Source organism: Rattus norvegicus, chromosome 7 (genome assembly GCF_021556685.1).
Source record: "Rattus norvegicus strain SHRSP/BbbUtx chromosome 7, alternate assembly SHRSP_T2T, whole genome shotgun sequence".
NCBI lineage: Eukaryota > Metazoa > Chordata > Mammalia > Rodentia > Muridae > Rattus > Rattus norvegicus.
In genome coordinates, this window is record NC_141540.1 from 126,246,635 (window position 1) to 126,267,216 (window position 20,582).

General features: G+C 51.6%; 2 protein-coding genes across 6 annotated transcripts in view; one reads left to right on the forward strand and one right to left on the reverse strand.

Moving 5' to 3' along the window:
* Wnt7b (Wnt family member 7B) overlaps positions 1–4,070 on the reverse strand; it is a 44,672-nt gene extending 40,602 nt beyond the window's left edge. The window contains exon 1 of one of the 2 annotated variants that reach the window (XM_087557502.1): positions 3,602–4,070. Coding sequence is in view for 1 of the 2 variants with exons in the window: in NM_001009695.2 (NP_001009695.1) it covers positions 3,602–3,672 (71 nt within the window). In the remaining variant the exon portion in view is untranslated. 2 annotated transcript variants of the gene reach the window in all.
* LOC120093705 (uncharacterized) lies at positions 1,641–20,064 on the forward strand. 4 transcript variants are annotated; one of them, XM_087559557.1, is made up of 6 exons: positions 1,641–2,555; positions 7,615–7,706; positions 11,257–11,312; positions 13,310–13,490; positions 14,625–15,466; positions 17,360–20,064. In XM_087559557.1, exons 1-4 carry the CDS (start codon positions 2,474–2,476, stop codon positions 13,383–13,385), a joined length of 306 nt encoding a protein of 101 aa, XP_087415683.1. In that variant the 5' UTR covers positions 1,641–2,473; the 3' UTR covers positions 13,386–13,490; positions 14,625–15,466; positions 17,360–20,064. The 4 variants fall into 4 exon arrangements, 3 of the variants coding, with proteins under 3 accessions (XP_087415683.1, XP_087415680.1, XP_087415681.1); XM_087559554.1 differs by lacking the exon at positions 17,360–20,064 and having other exon boundaries at positions 14,625–15,921; XM_087559555.1 differs by lacking the exon at positions 17,360–20,064 and having other exon boundaries at positions 14,553–15,842.
* Positions 20,065–20,582: the final 518 nt, after the last annotated feature.

Below are 20,582 nucleotides of genomic sequence, written 5' to 3' on the forward strand. Positions count from 1 at the left end.
CCAGAGTGTGCGGCGGGTGCCGCCCCCAGGGTTTGCCCAAGTTGCCTTGGCCGGGATACCCTCGCCACAACCTTTGGCGAGAAACACCGCTACGGAGAGCGCATCTCCGGGAGGCACCGCGCGGAGGCGTGTGCGCCTCTTAGGGGCTGTGCTCAGCAACGTGTGCTCATGTATGCATGCATGTGCTTGCATGTTTCTGCAGAAGCATGGGCGGTATGGGAGCCCGCAGGTGTGTGTGCACAGATGCCCTGTGTGTGTGTTGTCCCTCTGTCTGCATGTAGCCTGGTTAGGGATGGTTGGGTGTGGGTCCCTTTCACTGCACCTGGGCCAGCTCTGTTCTGGAGCTATCGACTCCACGCACCTCTTTGGAGAGGCAGGCACGGAAAGCCCTCCATCACACAGGGCTATCACCTCTGCTTTTTCGTCTCTCATTTTTTACTCTTCTTTGAAGAGAGTTGGTTGGAGTCGGGGCATGGAGAGATTCTTCTAAAGAGCCGTCCTTTTTCTACTACTTTTTTTTTTAATAGTCTAGACACAGATTTGGGGTCCCATTCCATCTCCTATTTCTGCCGAGCCTGGCTGTATCTGAATGTCTTAGTATAGAGGTGTACGTCAGCCGGGGAAAGTATCAGAGCAGGGAGGACAGCAGGATAGGAGGAGCTGTGTGTGGTACAGTGGTGGCCCTAAAAACTGGATCCCCAGCTCCTGGACTTAGCATGGAGACTCCTGGGCATCCAGGAGTCAGAAACTTCCCCTACCTCCAGATCTCCCTGCCCTCAGCCCCTTTGCTTCTCCCATCCACAAAAGCAGAACAAGCCTAGCACAGGGCTGGTCCTAGCACCTCAGTGACCTTGGCTGCTCCCCACTTCACCTTGGCTTCCTCCAGGACAGCGACTCCATCCACAGGGACCTTAGGCTGAGCATTGTGACTCCCCAGTGCCATGGTGCTTGGAACTTGCTGAGAATCAGAGGCACTTCTGGTTTTGGATGGTGAGGGCTGAATTCTGGTTCTTGCTTGCACAAGAGGTGTGTATGTGGGGTGAATGCTCTGGTGGATTTCTGGAGGCCCCATTGCACATACAGAGACATAGGGCAGAGGCAGGTTCAGGGGCCTCCATCACGAAATAGCCCCTCCCCCCAAAAAAACTATCCGTAGGAGTTCCCAGAATGGCTCCCACACCTTAGATCTCACAACCACTGGCAATAAACCACTGGTGGTTGCCAGTGATATTCCACCACTTAAGGTCAGGGCAAAAGCCATCTGAACTAATCCCTCAGCAGTCCCAAGGGGGATACTACCACGACTCTGTTCTTTTCAGATGAGGGTGAGAGAGTGAGAGACACCTGCCTGAAGTGATGTGGGGTGCCTACTCCAAAGAGATCGTGTCCACACCACCTACCCCTTTAGGTCACATGGGAAGGCCCAGCTGCCTTTCCTGCTCACCTGATGGGACACACACACACACACTCACGAGAGAGAGAGAGAGAGAGAGAGAGAGAGAGAGAGAGAGAGAGAGAGAGAGATTGTAGAGGTCCAAGTCTCCCGTTTGCAGGTCTCAGGGTAAGTCTCTGACTTCCCTGGCTGTCATTCCACTGGGTTTTGGTTTTTTTTGTTTTGTTTTGTTTTGTTTTTTAAACTCAGAAGCGGAGTGTGTGTGTGTGTGTGTGTGTGTGTGTGTGTGTGTGTGTCTGTGTGTGTGTTATGTGCGGGGGTGCAGTTTATGGAAGGAAAAGAGTTCTCCCTTCGCAGCTCTTGGGCAGAGGAAAACTTGCTCGGTGTTAGAAAGTAGTGGTCACAGGCATCCAGGAACCCCGGCTGGGCTAGCAGAGACGCTCGGGGTCTCACTCATTCATTCTCTACTCAGCACGAACCACCATGTTGTTCAGAGCACCAGAGCCAAACCCTCCCCAGCCATGAAAGAACAGGTAAAGGCATGAAACCCAGGGACCGCTCCAGGGAGCCCCCCCAACCTCGGGACCCCAGATCCTTCTGCTGACACCTTTTCCCATTTGATGAAGAGGCCTTTGCAGAGACCTCTTGTTGGAGAACCAATGCTAGGAAGGAAGGTCAGCGATGGAAGCTAGAGCCAGTGGAGTCAAGCACCCAACTCAAAGGCCTTGGAGCCAGAGCAAGGTAGCTGGGACCTGCCTGGAGCCTTCTCCCAAAGGGCTGTGGATGGATCCTTTCACAGGCCCAGGAGAACCATTGCACGCTGCTGAGAGTCCGGGAAGCAGTGGCCTGCCACCCCGCCCCCAACCCCAGCAGGCTCAACACCGGGCACCCCTCACCTTCATAAACAAACACTCAGGGACACAGCCTACCCGCACAAACCTACAATAAACACAACCACTAGCAGCCGCAGACACTCCCGCCCAGGTCTGCAGGAATAAGGAAGGGACTTCCAATCCTGCCTCTGAGGCCACCAGGTTTGGTCCCTGCCCCTCTTCGGGCCTCAATTTCTTCACCTGTAAGATGGCGGAGGTGCAGAGGGCTGGGAAGGGTGCTGATCTTCAGCGACTGTTTCTACCTCTCTCCTGGAAAGCCGGTCTCCCAGGTACCGGAACCCGCCCCTCCTACAGGTCTAGTCACTGGCCTTCCTAGGGCCAAGATGAGCCTGGTCTCAGAGTGCCAGGCGGCACATAGTAGGAGCACTGGGCGAGGGGTGCACAGATGCCCGCAGGTGCTCAGAGTGGGGGTGGGGGTCTAGGCCGGCCCGGACCGCCAAGAGTGACTAACACCCGCGAGGTGCACTGCGCTCCGTTCGGTCACACTGCCCCTCCACCCCCAATCCGGGGAGGCCGAGACAGATTCCGTCTAAAGGAGATCGCGGCTCAACAGGTAAGGACTCGGCTGGGTTCAGGAATGTGGAAATACGACTCGGAGCAGCTACGGCGGCGAGCAGCGAGCGCGGCCCGCCTGGAGCCCGCCCGGCCGGCCGCGCCAGGGGGAGCTCCGCGAGAGGGGGCCGGGCGCAGGGCTCCGGGCGGGCGGGGGCGCGGGCCCCGGACGGAGCCCGAGGCTGCCGCGCCAGCCACACAGCCCATCCTGAGCCAGCCGGACGAGTTGTCAAGGTAATTTCAACATGTCCGGGTGATGGATAGAGACGAAGGGCCGCGGCCGGTGCAAGGCCTGCGCGCTCGCGGCGAGTGCGCGCCCCGATCTCCCCCGCCGGGGATGCCCCCCGCCCCCGGCCCGGCGCGCCCTCCGGGCGGCTAGCGCTGGGCCCGGGCTCCGCGCCCAGCGCAGCCCGGGGGAGGGAAGGCGCGTCCCACCCCCGGGGCCTGGAGCCCAAACAGGTGAAAGTACGCGCCCGGCACGCTCCCCGCTACCCGCGAGCCCTGCTGCGGCCGTCCGCGGGCCGCGCTGTCCGTGCTGCGTCCTGGCTCCGCGCCCCTCCGGAGGATATCTGTCTCCGGGGACTCGGATGAGTCTCTGCGAGGCTTCGGCGGGGTCCGGAGACACCAGCCTACCCGGCCACTTCAAGGAACGCCCTCCCCCACCAACTCCGGTCCTCAGGTCCGCTGGAGGAGGTTCTGGAGGTTGCCGGCTCCCCTTCTGCCGCACCGCCCCCCCCCCCACCCCGCTCACAGGAATACTCACCCGAGCTTCACGTAGAGGACGCCAAAGCAGAGAAACACGTAAAAGATCCACTTTCGAAAGTTTCTGTGCATGATCCAGGGAGGGGGGCTGCGCCATAGACAGCTGCGGCCGGAGGGGACGCGCGAGTGGGCAGGGGCCGGGCAGGGGCCAGGGGGCTGCGATAGGACCACGTTCAGCCGGCACTACGGCTCGGGAGGCGGGCGACGCGCGGGCACCCGGCACGCGTTGCCACCATGGTGAGCCCAGGGCGCCGCAGCCGCCGCGTGCGCCCGGGGGAGTGACCCGAGCGGAGAACTGCGACCTCGGAGCCCAGAGAAGTGACCGTGGGGCTGTGCGAGCGCAGGCCAGGGCCAGGCGCAGCGGGCGGGCGCTGCCTTCACTGGGCTCAGCCGCCTGGGGCCGTGCGCGCCTCGCGGTGCGCCGGGGCGGCCAATGTGTCCGCACTTGTCCGCCTCCCCAGGTGACTCGCGGCCCCGGCAAGCGAGCCGCGAGCAGGCGAGCGCGCCCCAGGTAGGAGGATCCGCCTCCCGCCCGCCCTCCTCGCTCGCAGCGCGCTCTCTCGCGCGCGCTCCCTGGCTCTCCCCTCCCTTTTCTCCTCCCTCCCCCGTGACACACGAACGCATCTAACCCCGCGCCCCCCCTCCCCAGGCCAGCTCCCTTCGGATCGCCCTTTCAGGACTACGTGGGAAGAGGGGAGGGAGGAGAGAGGGTGCGGCTCCAAAGAGACACCTGCGCCCCTGAGACAGTGAGGGTGGGGGTAGGGGCGGGGGCTAAGAAACTACTCGCTCAGGGCCTGGTGGTCACTTGGTTTCCAATTTCTAGTTGAAGAGAGAGACCACCCACCACCATCTCCTGTCTATATGCAGACATCTTTCCCCTAGACATGGGTGCTTCCAGGACCACAACCCCGGATCAGACATTGTTCCCTGCCCAACAAACTTGGGTGAAAAATCGTTCCAGCGCCCAGCACTGCAGAGCGCAAGCAGAGAGCGCGATTTACGACTGGTAGACACCCCAGTTTGCCCACCATTAAGAGTGGCACCATGACAGAGACTCAGAAAGGCATCCCTAGAGAGTCCCAGTCTTAGGATTCTGTCTCACTCTGCAGGCCTGTCCGATGCGGGCGTCAGATCTGATTCTTGTTGAACATCTAGAGTGGAAAGTTAGACTAGCCTAGGCGCCTGGCACATCCTGTGTGTCTCGCTTGATTCTATCCCGCATAAATGGGTGACAGGGACACTGCCTGCCACAGCTAGGTCTGTCCTAGCTCAGCCTCAGCGGACCAGCTAGTAGCTAGACACATTGTTGGGGGTGGGAGGGGGACCAAACCAGGTTTTCAAGCGTCTTTGGCCTCGGACAGCAGCATCAAATGGAGCCTTTGTGACTAGGGGATGAACTTGGAGAGCGCTTGTCTTTAAAGACTGGCCATCACCCAATTGCCTGGTGTGGAGATAAGGAAGGGTATGAGGGGGCGCTGTCCTGGGCCCGGAACCTCGAGCTCAGAAGCTACCGTCTCTGCTCCTAATCCCCTCTTAATCTTTCCAAATCCTCTGAACTTTTGCCATGACCTGACCTGGGAGAGTCCCGCTCCTGAACCCCAGGTTCAGAAGCCAGCAGGTGCAGCTGTGTAGAACGTTTGGGCTGAAGGACTTTTTAGAAAGGAGAATTTGGACATCACAATAAGGGAAACTAAGGCACAGATGTCAAACGGTAGTTGCAGTCCCACACCACTGTCCCTTAAAACCGAGAACTCTGGATGTCATCACACAACTTGGCAAGAAGCTGAGCTGGGCCAGGTGGCTGGGAGCAAGCAGAACAACCTGGGAGCTTGGCAGGTGGATGCTGCCACCCTGTGGCGACAGGGAGCAACGCTTGCAGCCAGAACTGAACTTGAGATGTTTTAGAGATCCCTCACCTTGTCCTGGAGTCCGGGGTCCATTCCACAGACCCCGCCAACAGCCTCTGTCTTGGGATCTGTTAGAGAGACAAAAGATTTATGTGGCTGCAGCGGGGCTGGGATAGGAACTACATCCACGACCGCCCCCTACCCCCGAAAAACCAAAAAACCTGGGGTCTTAAGATTCCCACCCCATCTCCAGCCCTGTCAGATCGAGAGGCCCAGTAGAGGGTTGGCCTTGGGATTCTCCAGGAGGGTTATGTTGGAGAAAAGTGGGTACTTCTATTGGTAGATGGTACCTGACCTGCTTCTATGCCTTAGTTCCCCCAAAACAGAATGCATGGTTGTCAGACGTTCCGCACAGGATCTGTAGCACAGCGATGTGCTTCCCCCTGCTGGCAGCACGTGGGAAGTAGCACAGCCCAGGCATCCTAGGAGACCCAGAATACACAGATGGGCTCCTACCCACCATTTGACCTTGCAGCTTGAAGAAGATCTGGTTAAAGCTTGTCTCCAAGGTCCCCCCACACTTCTCTGTGGGATAAGGTGGGAACTTGCTGCTACTGGGGGAGCTTCTCTCTGCAGGGCTGGGTTGGGATTGGTCTGAAGAAGACAGAAGTCTCCAGAGCCAAGACAGCTAGCTAATTTGAGGGGCCTGGTTATCTGTGGGTTCAGCCAGGTTCATCTATCCTTGCCTGTGCTTCCTCCTCACCATTGTTGTCATCATCGTCATCGTCATCATTGTCATCGTGATCATCATCATCATTCCTATACTCCATGGTGTAGTTTTGAAATAACCACTCCAAAACGAGTGAACAGTAATGGGTGGATGCATGTCTGGATGAATGGGTAGGTGGGGAGACTGAATGCACAGATGCATAGGAGTGGATGGATGGATGAACGGATGCATTAGCAGGTGGGTAGAAGTGATGGGTGCATACACTCATAGAGTGCATACATAGATGGATGGTGTCTTCTATGGAGTTTCTATTGGGATAAACAGCATAACCAAAAGCAATGGGGTGAGGCTTTTTTTCAGTCAACTATCAAAGGAAATTCGAGCAAGAATTCAAGGTAGAGCCTGGGAGAGAAGTCTGGAAGGAATGCTGCCTTCCAGCTTGCTCCTTGTGGTTTGCTTAGGGGGCTTTCTTATAGAACCCAGGACCACTCTCCCAGGAGCATACATGCACTGCCCACAGTGAGCTGGGCTCTCCTACATCAGCCATTGACCAAGAGAAAGGCCCCATTATTTTGCCTTCAGGCCAGTCTGGTGGGGGACGTTTTCTCAATTGAGGTTCTGTCTTCCGAAGTGGCTCTTAACTTGTGTCAAGTTAACATAAAATAGCCCAGAACGGCTGGTTCCTTCTCAGCTTGACACACAAAGACATTGCTGTTAGGTTAGAATGTTTCCTTTGTCATGTGTCCCTAAGACAGGACAGTAATATTAACACCACAATGTAAAACACTCCAACCTTGTTTTTGCTTGTTTATTTTGTTTTGAGACAGGGTCTCTCTATGCTTTCCTGGTTGGCCTTGAACTCGCTTTTGTGAGTTCTACCCGTCTCTGCATCCTGAGCACTGGGATTAAAGGGATGCACCACCATGCCTGGCAAACAACGTTCCAATTTTGAAAATCTCCACAGTCTCTAAAAGTCCAAACACAAGATTAGTCTCTTAAAAAAATCCAAGGTCTCTTTAAAAGTTCAAAGTCCCTCTAAAATATCCAAACTATCTCTAAAATTCCAAAGTTTCTCTAAAATACCCAAGGTCTCATAGCTGTGGGTTCCTGTAAAATCAAAACTCACGCTGAATGCTCTCTTTTTCCAAGAGGGAGGAATCAGGGCACGGTCACAATCAAAGCAAAGCCAAACCAAAGTCCAGCGGTGTAAAGAGGTCAGTGCTTGACATCTGGGACTCCAGGGCCCAGCCGACCTGTGGTACTTCTATGGCTCTAACATTCACAGAGCACACAGTCTGTCTCCTGAACTCAGACCAGCTCCCCTCCATAGCTGTTGCTGTCCTTGGTGGTCTTCCCATGGTGCTGGCATCTCCTGCTAGGGTCTCCTCTGCAACCCAGCCGTGCCTTTGCCAATAGCCTCTTCTGGATTCTTTTCAGAAACTCTGAACCTACCACATGATGACAACTTCTCTCCACAACCCCTTCAATCCTGGAGCTTTACTTCGACTGGGGCATCCGTGGATGAGCAGGTAGGTGGGTGTGTGCATGAGTGGATGTGTGTGCATGAGTGGATGTGTGTGCATGAGTGGATGTGTGTGCATCAGTGGGTGTGTGCATCAGTGAATGCATGTATGCATGAGTGGATGTGTATGCATCAGTGGGTGTGTGCACCAGTGAATGTGTGTGCATGAGTGGCTGTGTGTGCATCAGTGGCTGTATGCACCAGTGGATGTATGTGCATGAGTGGATGTGTGTGCATGAGTGGATGTGTATGCATCAGTGGCTGTGTGCATGAGTGGCTGTGTGCATCAGTGGATGTGTGTGCATGAATGGATGTGTGTGTATGAGTGGATGTGTGTGTATGAGTGGCTGTGTGCATCAGTGGATGTGTGCATGAGTGGCTGTGTGCATCAGTGGGTGTGTGAATCAGTGGGTGTGTGCATCAGTGGGTGTGTGTGCATGAGTAGATGTATGCCTCAGTGTGTGTGTGTATCCGTGGTTATATGCATCAGTGGATGAATTTATCATCTTCCATGGTGCCAAGTCTCTTCATGCATTCAAAACCAGTACCACTTGGGAGGCTCTTACACATTATCAAGTTCAGCTGCCAGCACAAAGTATTGCTTTAGCCCCCTCTGGACTACAGCTCCTGTGTACTGATCTTGAGGAAACATTTTCTAGAAGATTTTTCCTCCGTGCTGCTAGACTCTTAATCATGACTGATTCTTTAGTTTCAATTGACCAGCATCAATTGTCTCAGCAAAGCAAGGTTTCATTTAGTGGTTCTTAATTCAAAATATCACATAAATGACCTTGGTAGAGTCTTTTTTTTTCCCTCTGAAACTTGACGATCCAGGCTTCCATTGTCCGCTTTGCTCTCAGTGTTATGCTCCAAGTTTCCAGAAAAGCCAGTTAAGCTCTGAGCACTCAGTAGCTTTTCCAGACAATCCTTTCCAAAACAACATGGTCATCGACACCCCACTCCTGGTACCAATATCTGTCTTAGTTGGGGTTTCTATTGCTGAGATAAAACACTATGACCAAAAGCAACTTTGGGAGCAAAGTTGCTCATAGTTACATATCACAGTTCATTATTAAAAGAAGTCAGGGCAGAAATTCAAGGCAGGGACCTGGATTCGAGAAATGAAGTAGAAGAAGCATTGGAAGCCATGGAAGAATGGAGCTTACTGGCTTGCTCTCCGTGACATGTTAATCCTATCTTCTTATAAGAACAAGGATCACCAGGGGTGGCACAGCCCACAGAGAGCTGGGTTCTTTAATGTTAGTCACCAATCAAGAAAATGCCTACAGAGGCCAATCTAGTGAGGGCATTTTGTCAGTTGACATTCCTTCTAACTTGTGCCAAGTTGACATAAAACTTAGCTAGTGCAGAAGGGCAGCAAACGGATGGTGAGTAGGTGGGTAGATGGATGCATGTCTGGGTGCATGTATAGATGGATGAAATCATGCGTGGATGGATAGGTAGGTGAGACACAGATGTGGACATGGACGGATGAATGGATGGGTAGGTATGTGGGTGGATGGGTACATGAATGGATGAACTGAGGAATGGATGGATGGGTGGGTGAGTGGACGGATGCACAGACGCGTGGATTTATTGATGGGTAATGGGTATGTGGATTGCTAGACACATGGATGGATGGGTGGAAGGATGGATGGATGAGTAGGTAGTTAAATGGATGTAAGTGTAGATCCACAGATGAATTTGTTGTGGGAATACGCACTCACCATCCTCAGGTAGACCAATGTGGGTTATGGAGATGGAATCAACTCTAGGTGCTTTACCTGGGACCTTCCCAGGTTGGTTGGTTGTTTTTGTCCAGTTGGTTTGGTTTTTGTTTATATGTACATAACCCTGGCTGCTCTGAAACTCACTATGTAGACCAGGATGGCCTCGAATTCACAGAGGTCCACCTGCCTCTCTTGAGTACTGGGGTTAAAGGCATGCATGGCATGAATGGCAGAACGTTTTAAGCACTGAAAGTTTCCCCTCTCGGGAGTTCACCAGTTCCGGCCAATCACACCAGATCTAAAATAAAAGGGAAGAAAGCAGAATCCCCCACAAGCTAGTGGTTTCTCCGGGACACTGGCAAGAAGTGCCTGGGAGTGATCACAGAGGGCTGGGCTGTGGGGGTGGGAGGCTATGAAAGCCAATACCAACTCACATTTAGTTGACAGGCGCTGTGTGTCTCCATGACTGCCCAGTCCCTCTGAGCCCTCGCAGGACCCCACAAAGCAGCCTTTCCCTTATCCCCACACCCTGGAGTCATTTCTGAATGCCTAGAGGAGCGGTTCTCAACCTTCTTAATGCTGCAACACTTTAATACAGTTCTTCATGTTGTGGTGACCCCCAACCGTAAAATTGTTCTTATCGCTACTTCATACATTGAACCTGTAATTTTGCTACTGTTACATTATCATAACTTAATTATGGGTTTTTCAATGGACTTAGGCTACCAAAGGTGTCGAGACACAGGTTGGCCTAGATAGTCCAGTCTGGGTCAGGTACAGACCTGGGTTATGGAGGAGCAGGTGGATGCATAAAGTAAATGAATAAAGTAAAAGCCCACCTCCATTTCTCCTGTCGTTGATGTTCCTTGTGCCTCTTTGACACTCCAAGCTAATTCCTGCCCCAGGAACTTTGTACATGCTGTCCCTTTCAGCAATGTTTTTCCTCTGGTTGTTCCTGGGCTCAGCTAAGTATTCCCAACACACACACACACACACACACACACACACACACACACACACGCACGCACGCACGCACGCACGCACGCACGCACGCACACAATATACCCATTGGCATTCTTTACTGGGACACTACCTATTCCTGAAGACAGAAGCCATGTCTTATCCGTCTGGCTTCCATTAGCATATAAGCTCTTCAGGAGCTTATCTTGGTTAGTACTCTACCCTGGGGGCATTGAGTAAGTGTTCTAGTAAGTAATTATTTGAATGAATTAAGGGATGGAGGAATGGCTTTGCTGGAAGCAGCAGGCATATGGGACCTGCAGTGCTCCGGGTTGGAAAGAGAGGGACCTGATCCAACTCCCCTGAACCTAGAGGTTAAGCACCCCCACCTCCAGCATCGGTCACACCTGGTTGCTGCTTTGCCCCTCCTTCCCTGCTTCTATGTGGCATCCCGTGACACTCAAGTGATGTGGTCACTGGCATTTCCTGAGACCCAGCAGCTGCAACCCCAAGTGCCATGAGCTTGCACTTCTGCTTGCTGAGGAGCTGGGGGACCTCTAAGCTTGGGCAGAAGAAGAAGCCAAGCTCACATCCAGTCTGGGGCAGTATGCTGGCTCGTTTGATGTCAAGAATATAACACAAGCTGAGTCATTTTGGAAGAGGGAAGCTCAACTGAGAAAATTTTCCCTACCTGATTGTTCTGCGGGCAGGCCTGAGTCACATTTTTTTGATTCACAATGGATGTGGGAGGCCCAGATCATTGTGGGCAGTTCCATCCCTGGCAGGTAGTCCCAGATGGCTTAAGAAACAGGCTGAGGAAGCCATGGGAGCGGGGCAAATAATGTTTCTCTGTGACCTCTGCTTCAGGATCTGCCTTCAGTTCCTGCCCTGATGTACCTCAGTGATGGACAGTATCGGGATGTGTAAGCCAAATAAACCCTTCCCTCCCTAAGTTGCTTTTGGTCAAAGAGATCTTGCTTAAACTAAGACCGGGAAGTAGGATTCTCACTCACACCTGTCAGTCAAGCAGAGCTAGGCTCTTCCTGGTGCAACGCTCAACGTCTTCATGGGGCAGAAGCAGAGGGGGATGTCCCTGCAACCACTGCTGGAAAACCCCAGTCCAGGGAGGGGAGGGGCACTAAGGATGGCCACAGGTCAGTAGTAAGGTGTTAGGGGTGACTACATGATTCCCAGAGAGACTGAGGCAGATGGGAACAGGAGGAAGAGGAGAGATGTGGTAGGTTCTTCAAGATGCCCTGCACCAATCCCAGTAGTGCCCAAGACTGTGGTAACCTACGAGACAAGTGCACTTAAAATGGCAATCTTTAGACTCCATCGGAGCTTACCTTCACAGGCTGGGTGCGATTTCCTGAGCTCTCTAGAAGCATAGTTTGCAGCGAAGGACAGGAGACCTTGACCTCTGTGGTAGCAGCAGCACGGAGGAGGACCAGCCTTCTGGGGAGAAAGCCTCTGGCCTCTAGGGACTGAAAGCTTTTATAGAAAATGGAAGCCTCAACCCTCCCCTCCCACAGCAGTGAACAGAGTTCTGTGCCTGCAACCAGGACTAGTCCAGAGGTGTAGACCTGTAGACCTCCAGGTGGCCCTCACCCACCCCATATAAGCCCCAAGCCATGCCAGGCTGAACTCCAGATGGGGCAGGGGTTAGAAGCCACACACTTCATGGTAAACATCAAACCACTGTTGCAGGGTTTGGAGAATCAGAAAGGAAACAGAAACCCAAACCCCAAGACAGTGTAAGCAATGGCTCCTGGCATGGACAGAGTAGGAGATGACTCAGGAAAAATGCAGGGTGCTACACACGGTCTGCATACCAGGATGGGGAGCAGGGGCTTTGTTTTCTGCCATGGGAGAGCTAATTTCTGGGGAGAGAGAAGAGTATCAGAGGTAGGCCCTGGATGAGGTGCCTCCTGCCTGCCTGACCAACCAAGTTGGGATCACCCAGAGGCAGATTCCTCAGTAGTGGGGGAGGGGTGCTAAATGCATGTTGGGAGTTTCCGGAGACAAAATCTGATTGGGAAGGGAGGAACCTGAACCATAAAATCAATGACTGGGGGGCTGGAGAGATGGCTCAGTGGTTAAGAGCACCGACTGCTCTTCCTGAGGTCCTGAGTTCAAATCCCAGCAACCACATGATGGCTCACAACCATCTGTAATGAGATCTGATGCCCTCTTCTGGTGTGTCTGAAGGCAGCTACAGTGTACTCATATACAATAAAATAAAATCTTAAAAAAGAAATCAATGACTGGTTCTAAGTCCGTTCTAGCTCCTGGCAGCTTACACAGCTGCCCTGCCCCCTCGAAGGCGAAAGGCAGGACCTTAAGGAAGAAAAAGGGATTGAGACCCTCCCCAGAGAAGAAATGGGGGAGCCATCGCTGGCTGGGCAGGCCAAGGTACTGGTTCTTTAGGGATGATAAGTAAGCCCAGGAGTTTGACAGGCCAAGAGCAAGAGAGGGAGCCTGCCCCTGGCCAAGACCCAAATCTCCAGGAGCCTGCACTGTGTGGATGTGGCCACTAGGGGGTGTGCGCACACCTGCTGCCCCTTTAAAACAGATGGTCTGTGTGCCCAACAGAAGCCCTCTCTCGGGGCCAGAAGGCAGACCACAATCTAGCTGAACCTTGATCCTGACCCTGGTCCAGCTTGACCTGTCATGAACATAGAGGCAGTGGCTTAGAATGGACGCCTCTCTTCTGGAGTAATGCAGACCAGGGCACCGAGCTGTTCTCTCTGAGGGAGAGGATGCAGGGCCCATCAGGCTTTGCCTATTTTGGTAGGGGAGTTTATCTGCCATGACTCTTTGCTTCTAAGCATCAGCAATGCTCAGCTCATACCCCCAGTCCTTGAATTCTTCCCCTTTGGCAAAGGTCCCATCCTTCCATCCCTCTCCTTGCTGGTGATAGGCGCCATGGAGACACTGTGTGGCGGCTTCCAAGGAACAAAGGCCCCTTCCAGCTCATCCCTGGAGAACATTTCTAATCCCCTACTGGGCTCCTGTGGTCTTTGGCAACTTGACAGAAGCTGGAGTCATCTGGGAAGAGAGAACCTCAATTGAGAAAATGCCTCCATCACTCCAGACTGTGGGTAAGTCTGTGGGGGCATTTTCTTGATTAATGACTGATTTGGGAGGCTCCGGCCCTCTGTGGGCTGTGCTCCCCAACTCCTGGCCTATGGTCCTGAGTTGTATTTAAAAACCCACTTGAATAAACCAGTAAGGAGCACTCCTCATGGCCTAGGTTTCAGTTCCTGTCTCTTAAGTTCCTGCCCTGCTTGAGTTCCTGCCCTGACTTTCCCCAGTGATAGACAGGGACTCAGAAACCAAACAACCCCTTTCCTCTCCAGGTTGCTTTTGGTCATGGTCTCTATCGCAGCAGACTAAGATGACTCCTCAGAGAAAAGAATGGATATGTAAGGCTAGACCCGAACATTCTGGAAAAACATCTCCCCCACAGGTGTCCATCACCTAGAACTGGAGACATTCCTTCCTAATAGGCATTGGGAAATCTAGAAATCATGGTTGAGCATGACTGGTTGAACAATCAAGATGTGAGTGCCTGACGCCCGGAGAACGGGGTCAGTTCAGGCCTAAGGATACCCTCACAACAGTTGGACTGCTTACAGCACCCAGAACGTTTCTGGTGGATGGTTCTTTGTAGGCAGTTGTTTTGAGTCCTGTGTGGCTTAGCAGGGTCCCTAGCTCCCCTCTTACCACACACTCATAGCCCCTCCTGTGAGGCACGACAACCAAAAGGATCTGTATATATTGCCAAATGTCTTCCTGGGGCACAAAACTGGACCATAAAAAGCCAGTGTTCTAAGCTATACAGAATAGTGCTTTCGGGATGGAGGACCCAGGTCAACTGTGTGTGCCCAGTCCATAGACTGGTAATGAGGCTTATTTATTCTAAGGCTTAGTCAGAACCGAGTTTTCAGTTTCAGGAAGCACAGACATCCAAGAAAGCAGGTGACGCTTGTACCCGTGGCATCCCACTGATGCAAACTCGGTTTGGGCTACACCTAGATGCAAGGGAGGCTGGGAGCCTGGGTTCGGTCGCTGGCTAGGACCAGCTAACACTAAGTGACCCAGGGAGGAAGGAACCAACAATGGATTCTGGGAGACATCTGGCAGCTCACCATTGTTCTTAGGTGCAGTCCCCACTGTGACCCTGTGGACTCCTTGCTGACACCCTCCTGGGGTCTTCATCTTGTTTCCACCAGTTCCTCTTGTCTCCTGCCTCAGAGCGGATAGTCCCGGCTCCTGTGTGTGGTGTAGGAACTTTTCCGCCCTGTCAGCCACCCGGCAGTCATAGCTTCGTCTGGTTCAGGTAAACTGTACACCATTCCCCAAGCTCGCCCATCTCTGGATCTCTCAACGTTCTCTCGGTCTCCGATGTTCTTCACTGCGAGAAAGTCCCAGCCCACTACAGAGGGGTTTAAACAGTGAGCATGCAGTTTGCTTTCTCATAAGAGAAATTCAGTTATAGATTAAACACCAGAGCTGGTATCAAGGCCAAACATATCACCAAGGACTCGACTGCCATCCTGAACATGAAGCTAATCACTTCAGAGTGATGAAAATGGACACAGGAGAGTTCCGCCATCACATTCTGACTTGCATGATGCTGGATGAATGGCCAAAGAAGGAGTAAGGTTGATTGTCAATCTCATTGGATATGGGATTAACTAAGAGACATTGCCACAGGGTAAATCTGGAAGGTTATGTCCAGGGGGCATTACCTGAAGGGAGAAGACCCTCCCCAAAAGTGGGCAACACCTTTACCAGTGTCCCAGATATAAAGAGACTTGAGAAAAAAGCAGTGCTACCTGCCCACCTCTGGTTCCTGCAGGCGAGGGCATCTACTTTGCTGCTGCCGCTGCCGCTGCCACTGCCACTGCTGCCACCATTGTCTGCTATCATTAGAACCCAACTTCTTTGGCCTTCCAATGTGAACTGAAGACCAGCAGCTCTTCCGAAAGTTCTCAACCCTTGTGGATGTGGGGCTGCAGCTCATGGCCCAATGCTAACGCTTTTCTGCTTCTGGGATTCTGATGACTCTCAGGTATGTTTTTTGCCTCTCAGGTCAAGGACAGCTTTCTCAGCCTGTCCACCCTAGCTGCTGGGTGAAGGAAGTTCATTTCAGAGCCAGAGCCTGTCACTGTCCCTGGAAGGTAAATTGACCATTTTGCAGATTTTTCAGGTAGATCTAAAAGTTGTAGATGGGCTGGCGAGCTGGCTCAGTGGGTAAAGGCGCTTGTAGCACAAGCCTGACAACCTGAGTTCAATCCCCAGAACCCACATAAAAGTGGACGGAAGAAACCAACTCCACAACTTATCCTATGACTTTAACATGCAAGCCACCACACACACACACACACACACACACACACACACGTGTGCACACGCACATGACAAAATAATAATAAATTTTTAAATGTAAATAAAACAATAGGTTCCGTTTTGTTCTCTTGATAGGAAATCTCATTCAGTCCAGGCCAATGGACTTGAACCTTTCTGAAAAAGATTTATTTATTTTATGTATATGATTATACTGTTGTTGTGTCCAGACACACCAGAAGAGGGCATCAGATCTCATTACAGATGGTTGTGAGCCACCATGCGGTTGCTGGGAATTCCAGGACCTCTGGAAGAGCAGTAGGTACTCTTAACCACTGAGCTATCTCTCCAGCCCTGACCTTGAACTTTTGATCCTCTTGCCTCTGCCTTGGGTGCCACTGCACGATTTGTGCTGTACTGGGGATTGAACTCAGAACATTGTGTGTGTTAGGAAGCATGGTGCCAATTGAGACACATTCCCACACTTGAAAAGTCAGGTGTCCTTATTCATCTTGGACACCAAGGGCCACAGCATCAGGCTGACCAACCAGAGGTAACACTTGAGCCTGGGACCCTACATCCTCGCACCATGGCAACCACACAGGACTCATAAACCACAGACCCTTGTCTTAAAGCAGTGACTTTCAACCTTCTGAATGCCACAGCCCTTTAATACAGTTCTTCAGGCTGTGGTGACCCCAACCATAAAGTTATTTTTGTTGCTACTTTAGAAATATAATTTGGGACCGGAGAGATGTCTCAGTGGTTAAGAGCACTGACTGTTCTTCCAGAGGTCCTGGGTTCAATTCCTAGCAACCACATGGTGGCTCACAACCATCTGTAATGGGATCTGATGCCCTCTTCTGGTGTGTCTGAAGATAGCTACAGTGTACCCACATTCATAAATAAATAAAATCTTTTTTTAAAAAAAGAAAAAAGAAATATAATTTGGCTACTGTTAAGAATCATAATGTAAACATCTGATATGCAGGACCCCTGTGAAAGGCTCTTTGGACCCCCTCCCCAAGGGGTTGGGACCCACAGGTTGATAATCACTGTCTTAAAGAGTTGGGGGACCAGGATTCACCGTGATTCTATAGTCACTGAGAAGGGAGTTGAACCCCAATGCGCTCAGACCATGGCTGAGGGGTTGTCTCTCCTGGCTATGCTGGTTGCCCTACCTGCTCCTCTCCCACTGTGCACACAGGAAGTGGACCCTTAGCTTTGCGCTCCTCAGCCTCTGCAGAGGGCCCCTCCTTTCTCCCTGAGGAGGCTCCCAGGCTGTTAGGAGTAGCACACAGCTGTCAGGATAGAGTCCATGTTATACTGGTCTGGGAAGAGCCTTCTTGCTCAGCACACTCCAAACGATGGTTTACACCAGGAGCTAGATTTGAACCCAGTACATACCCTGTGGGCAAACCACTCTTCTCTACAGCATCTCATTCCTGGGGGCACAGAAGTCCATGCTGCTGTGAGGCTAAGTGCAGAAACAGAGGCTCCTGGGTCCAGAGGGCAGAAGGTAATCTCAAGAACAGGACCGCAGATGGGGATGCAGCTACTAGTCCTGACTGAGCCTGTTTCCCTCTCTGTGCTTGGTGCCTTCCCCTGCCATTCTCAGGTGCAGAAAGCCCTCAGTAGGGCCTGGCATCTAGGGAGCATTCTTCTCCAGCACAGACATCATCCCCACGAGTGACAAGTTCGGTGGCTGTGGGGACACTTCCAAGTTTATCAAGATGGAAACTGTTCTGTGATCCGACCTGAGAGGGGGCTGGGTCCTCTTCAGAGGTTTGGCAGTACTGAGTGGGTTTGCAGACCTCATTGCCTTCCTCCAGGGCCAAGGGGTCCCTACAGAGCTCTGGGTGGATGTGCAGAGGGAGCGGAGGTGAAGTGTGGTCTCTGAGAAAGCGAATCTACAGTGCATGCCAGCCTTGGCCCTCAGACCAGGGGAAACTGCAATCCCAGCTCCTCTGTTCAACTGCGTTCCACTCTGACTGAAGCCGTCTCTTCATGCAGGGTACCCTGGTCGTCCTCACCAGATAGGCAGTTAGACACACAAGGGCCCCTTGTGAACTGGTCATTGTCGCTCATTGGTAGAGCACTTACCTATCCTGCACGAGGCTCTCAGTTCAAGTCCCACGACTGCCACACATGCGCACACAAGAAAAGAGAAGTGTGGCATCTAAGAGCTTAGAGGGCACCTAAGTGGCACTTAGTGGACTCTGAGTTAGTCAAGTAAATCTTGACTCCTGCAAGTGTGGGCAGCTGGTGTTGCTGCTTGGCCATTGAGTTATGAACGCAAATATGAAGGCATCAGTGGCTGTGATGTCTGTGTGTCTGTGGTATGTGTGTGATACATGTGTGTATATGGTATGTATGTGTCTGTGGTATGTGTGTGATACATGTGTTCTGTGTGTATATGGTATGTGTGTAATATGGTGTGTGTGTGTGTGTGTCTGTGGTGTCTGTGTTTTTGTGGTGTTTGTGTGTATCTGTGTGCCCTGTGTGTATATGGTATATGTGTGATGTGTGTGATGCAGTGTGTGTGGTATGTGTGTGTTTGGTGTGTGTGTTTGTGTGGTATGATTGCTGTGTGTGTGATTGTTTGATGTGTGTAGTGTGTGTGTGATTGTGTGATGTGTGGGTGTGGGTGTCTGCGTATGGTGTGGTATGGGTGGTGTGTTTGTGTGTGTGCATGGTATATACGATGTGATGTGTGTGGTGTGTGTGTTTGGTATGAGTGTGATTGCTGGTGTGTGTGTGTCTGTGTGTGGTATGGAGTGTGTGGTATGTGTGTGTGGTGTGCCACATGGTATTTGTGTGTGTGCGCGCACGTGTGTGTGTGTATGGTGTGTGTATGGTGTGCTCTGTGTATGATTATTGGTGAGTGTGTGTGTGTGATTGTGAGATGTGTGTATGGTATGGTGTATGATGTTTGTGTGTGTGGTGTGTGTGTATGTGTTGTAGTGTGGTATATGTGGTATATGTGGTATGTGGTGTATGTGTGTGTGTGATTGTGAGATGTGTGTATGGTATGGTGTATGATGTTTGTGTATGTGGTGTGTGTGTATGTGTTGTAGTGTGGTGTATGTGGTATATGTGGTGTGTGGTGTATGTGTGCGTGTGTGTGTGTGTGATATGTGTGTGTGTGATATGTGTGGTGTGTGTTTGGTATATATGGTGTGGTGGGAGTGTGGTATAGTGTGTGTGTGTAGTGTATGTGGTGTGTATGTATGTATGTATGATATATGATATGTGGTGTGTGTGTGTGTGTGTGTGATATGTGTGGTGTGTGTCACCTACACATATATCTGTGTACAATGCACTGGTAGTGCCCATGAAGGGCAGAAGAGGACATTGATCTCTAGGGATTGGAGTTACAGACAATTGTGAGGAGCCATATGTTAGTTGGGAATTGAACCCATGTCCTTTAGAAGAGCAGCAGTGTTCTTAGCTACAAAACGATCTCTGCAGCCCATGAAGTGATAAATCTATTGACTAGATTTGTCTGACAGAAGCAGTTATCTTTAGGGCCTTCCTGATGGAAGAACCAGGAGGGATGGGGCAGACTCCCTGAAGCCCACACTGCCCACGGTGCCCCAGGCTCCTGGAGGAGGCTAGGGAAGGGGCTCTCAGAGGTGCTACTCTCCTCTTCAGGGAAGAGCATATACAAGCTCCCTGCTTTTCAACAGAGTTCTTACTCATGTGGGCCAGGGGATTGGTCCCCAGCCAGTAAGGGCCCATGAGGAGGGAGGGGAAGACTGAGTTTGTCCTATGTGATAAGCTGGCTGTGGCCAGAGAATCAGAAGCCATTGCTCTTTGGAGATGCCATGGAAACAGACAAGAGCTGGGCACTGTGAGCCCAAGGAGATGCACATGCTAAGGACATCCCCTGTGCTGATCTCCAGAGAGTGAGCCAGACAGGCCAAATGAGAGAAGTCTTTCTGCGAGGGATAAAGGTGAGCGTGGCCCATACAGAGGACACACGTAGTGAGAATTTGGGCTTCTTAAAATTCCAGTTGTGTGATGCGACTGTGTTTTTGTTTTAATCCCAGGTATGGGATATGGGGCTGCTTCAGATTGTCCAAGTGAGGCCACAGGTGTGCATTGTGATAAGGCCAGGCCTCGTGAAACTCTTGCTGTGAACTTATAATGAGCTTACAGAATGAAACACTACATTGAACTTACTATTGACATCCTTCTGTGACTCCCCTTTGTGTAACATTTTATCTGTGAGGTAATTTCATAAGAACTTTTGTCTAAGAAAGTATAAAAAGGCTGAGAGAAAAAATAAAGAATGGCTGTTGGGGCTCTGCTCCATCCACCAAATATGTCTGTCTGTCTATATGTATGCACACTTAAGAGTTAAAAGAGTTCAGAGTTTCTCACTGGGCATGCGTCGGCTCTGGATAGTTAAGTTTTGTTCTGTCAGTAGAACTGACCCTGTAAATTGCCTGTCACTGTCACTGGACCCCTGTCTGCTATCAACATGACCCCAATCACCAACACCATACCCTCTTTGGCCACCTGTCTCAGCTAAGCCTCTGATGTCAAAGCTGGCCTTTGCCACTAATCAGCGTGACAAAGTACCTGATATAAACAACTTAAAAGAGGAAGAAATACCGTTTGCTTACAGATTCGGAGGGTTTAGTCCCTGCTTGCCTCCAGGAACTTGGGCAGAACATTCTGTCAATGCAGGCATGTGGCATAGATCAACATGAAAGGTCTATTCAGTTCTTAGTCACTGTTCTATTACTGTTCAGAGACATCATGGCCAAGGTCACTCTTATCAGAGAGAAAGCATTTAACTGGGAGCTTTCTTATAGTTTCAGGTTCAGTCCATT

Bases quoted from the DNA above. Each gene is read 5' to 3' on its own strand.
- LOC120093705 (XM_087559557.1), top strand. From the start codon at position 2,474: ATGGCGGAGGTGCAGAGGGCTGGGAAGGGTGCTGATCTTCAGCGACTG. The intron at 7,707-11,256 runs GTAGGTGGGTGT...CCTCTGCTTCAG, and splicing joins GGGCATCCGTGGATGAGCAG to GATCTGCCTTCAGTTCCTGC. The intron at 11,313-13,309 runs GTAAGCCAAATA...TGCTGGTGATAG, and splicing joins GATGGACAGTATCGGGATGT to GCGCCATGGAGACACTGTGT.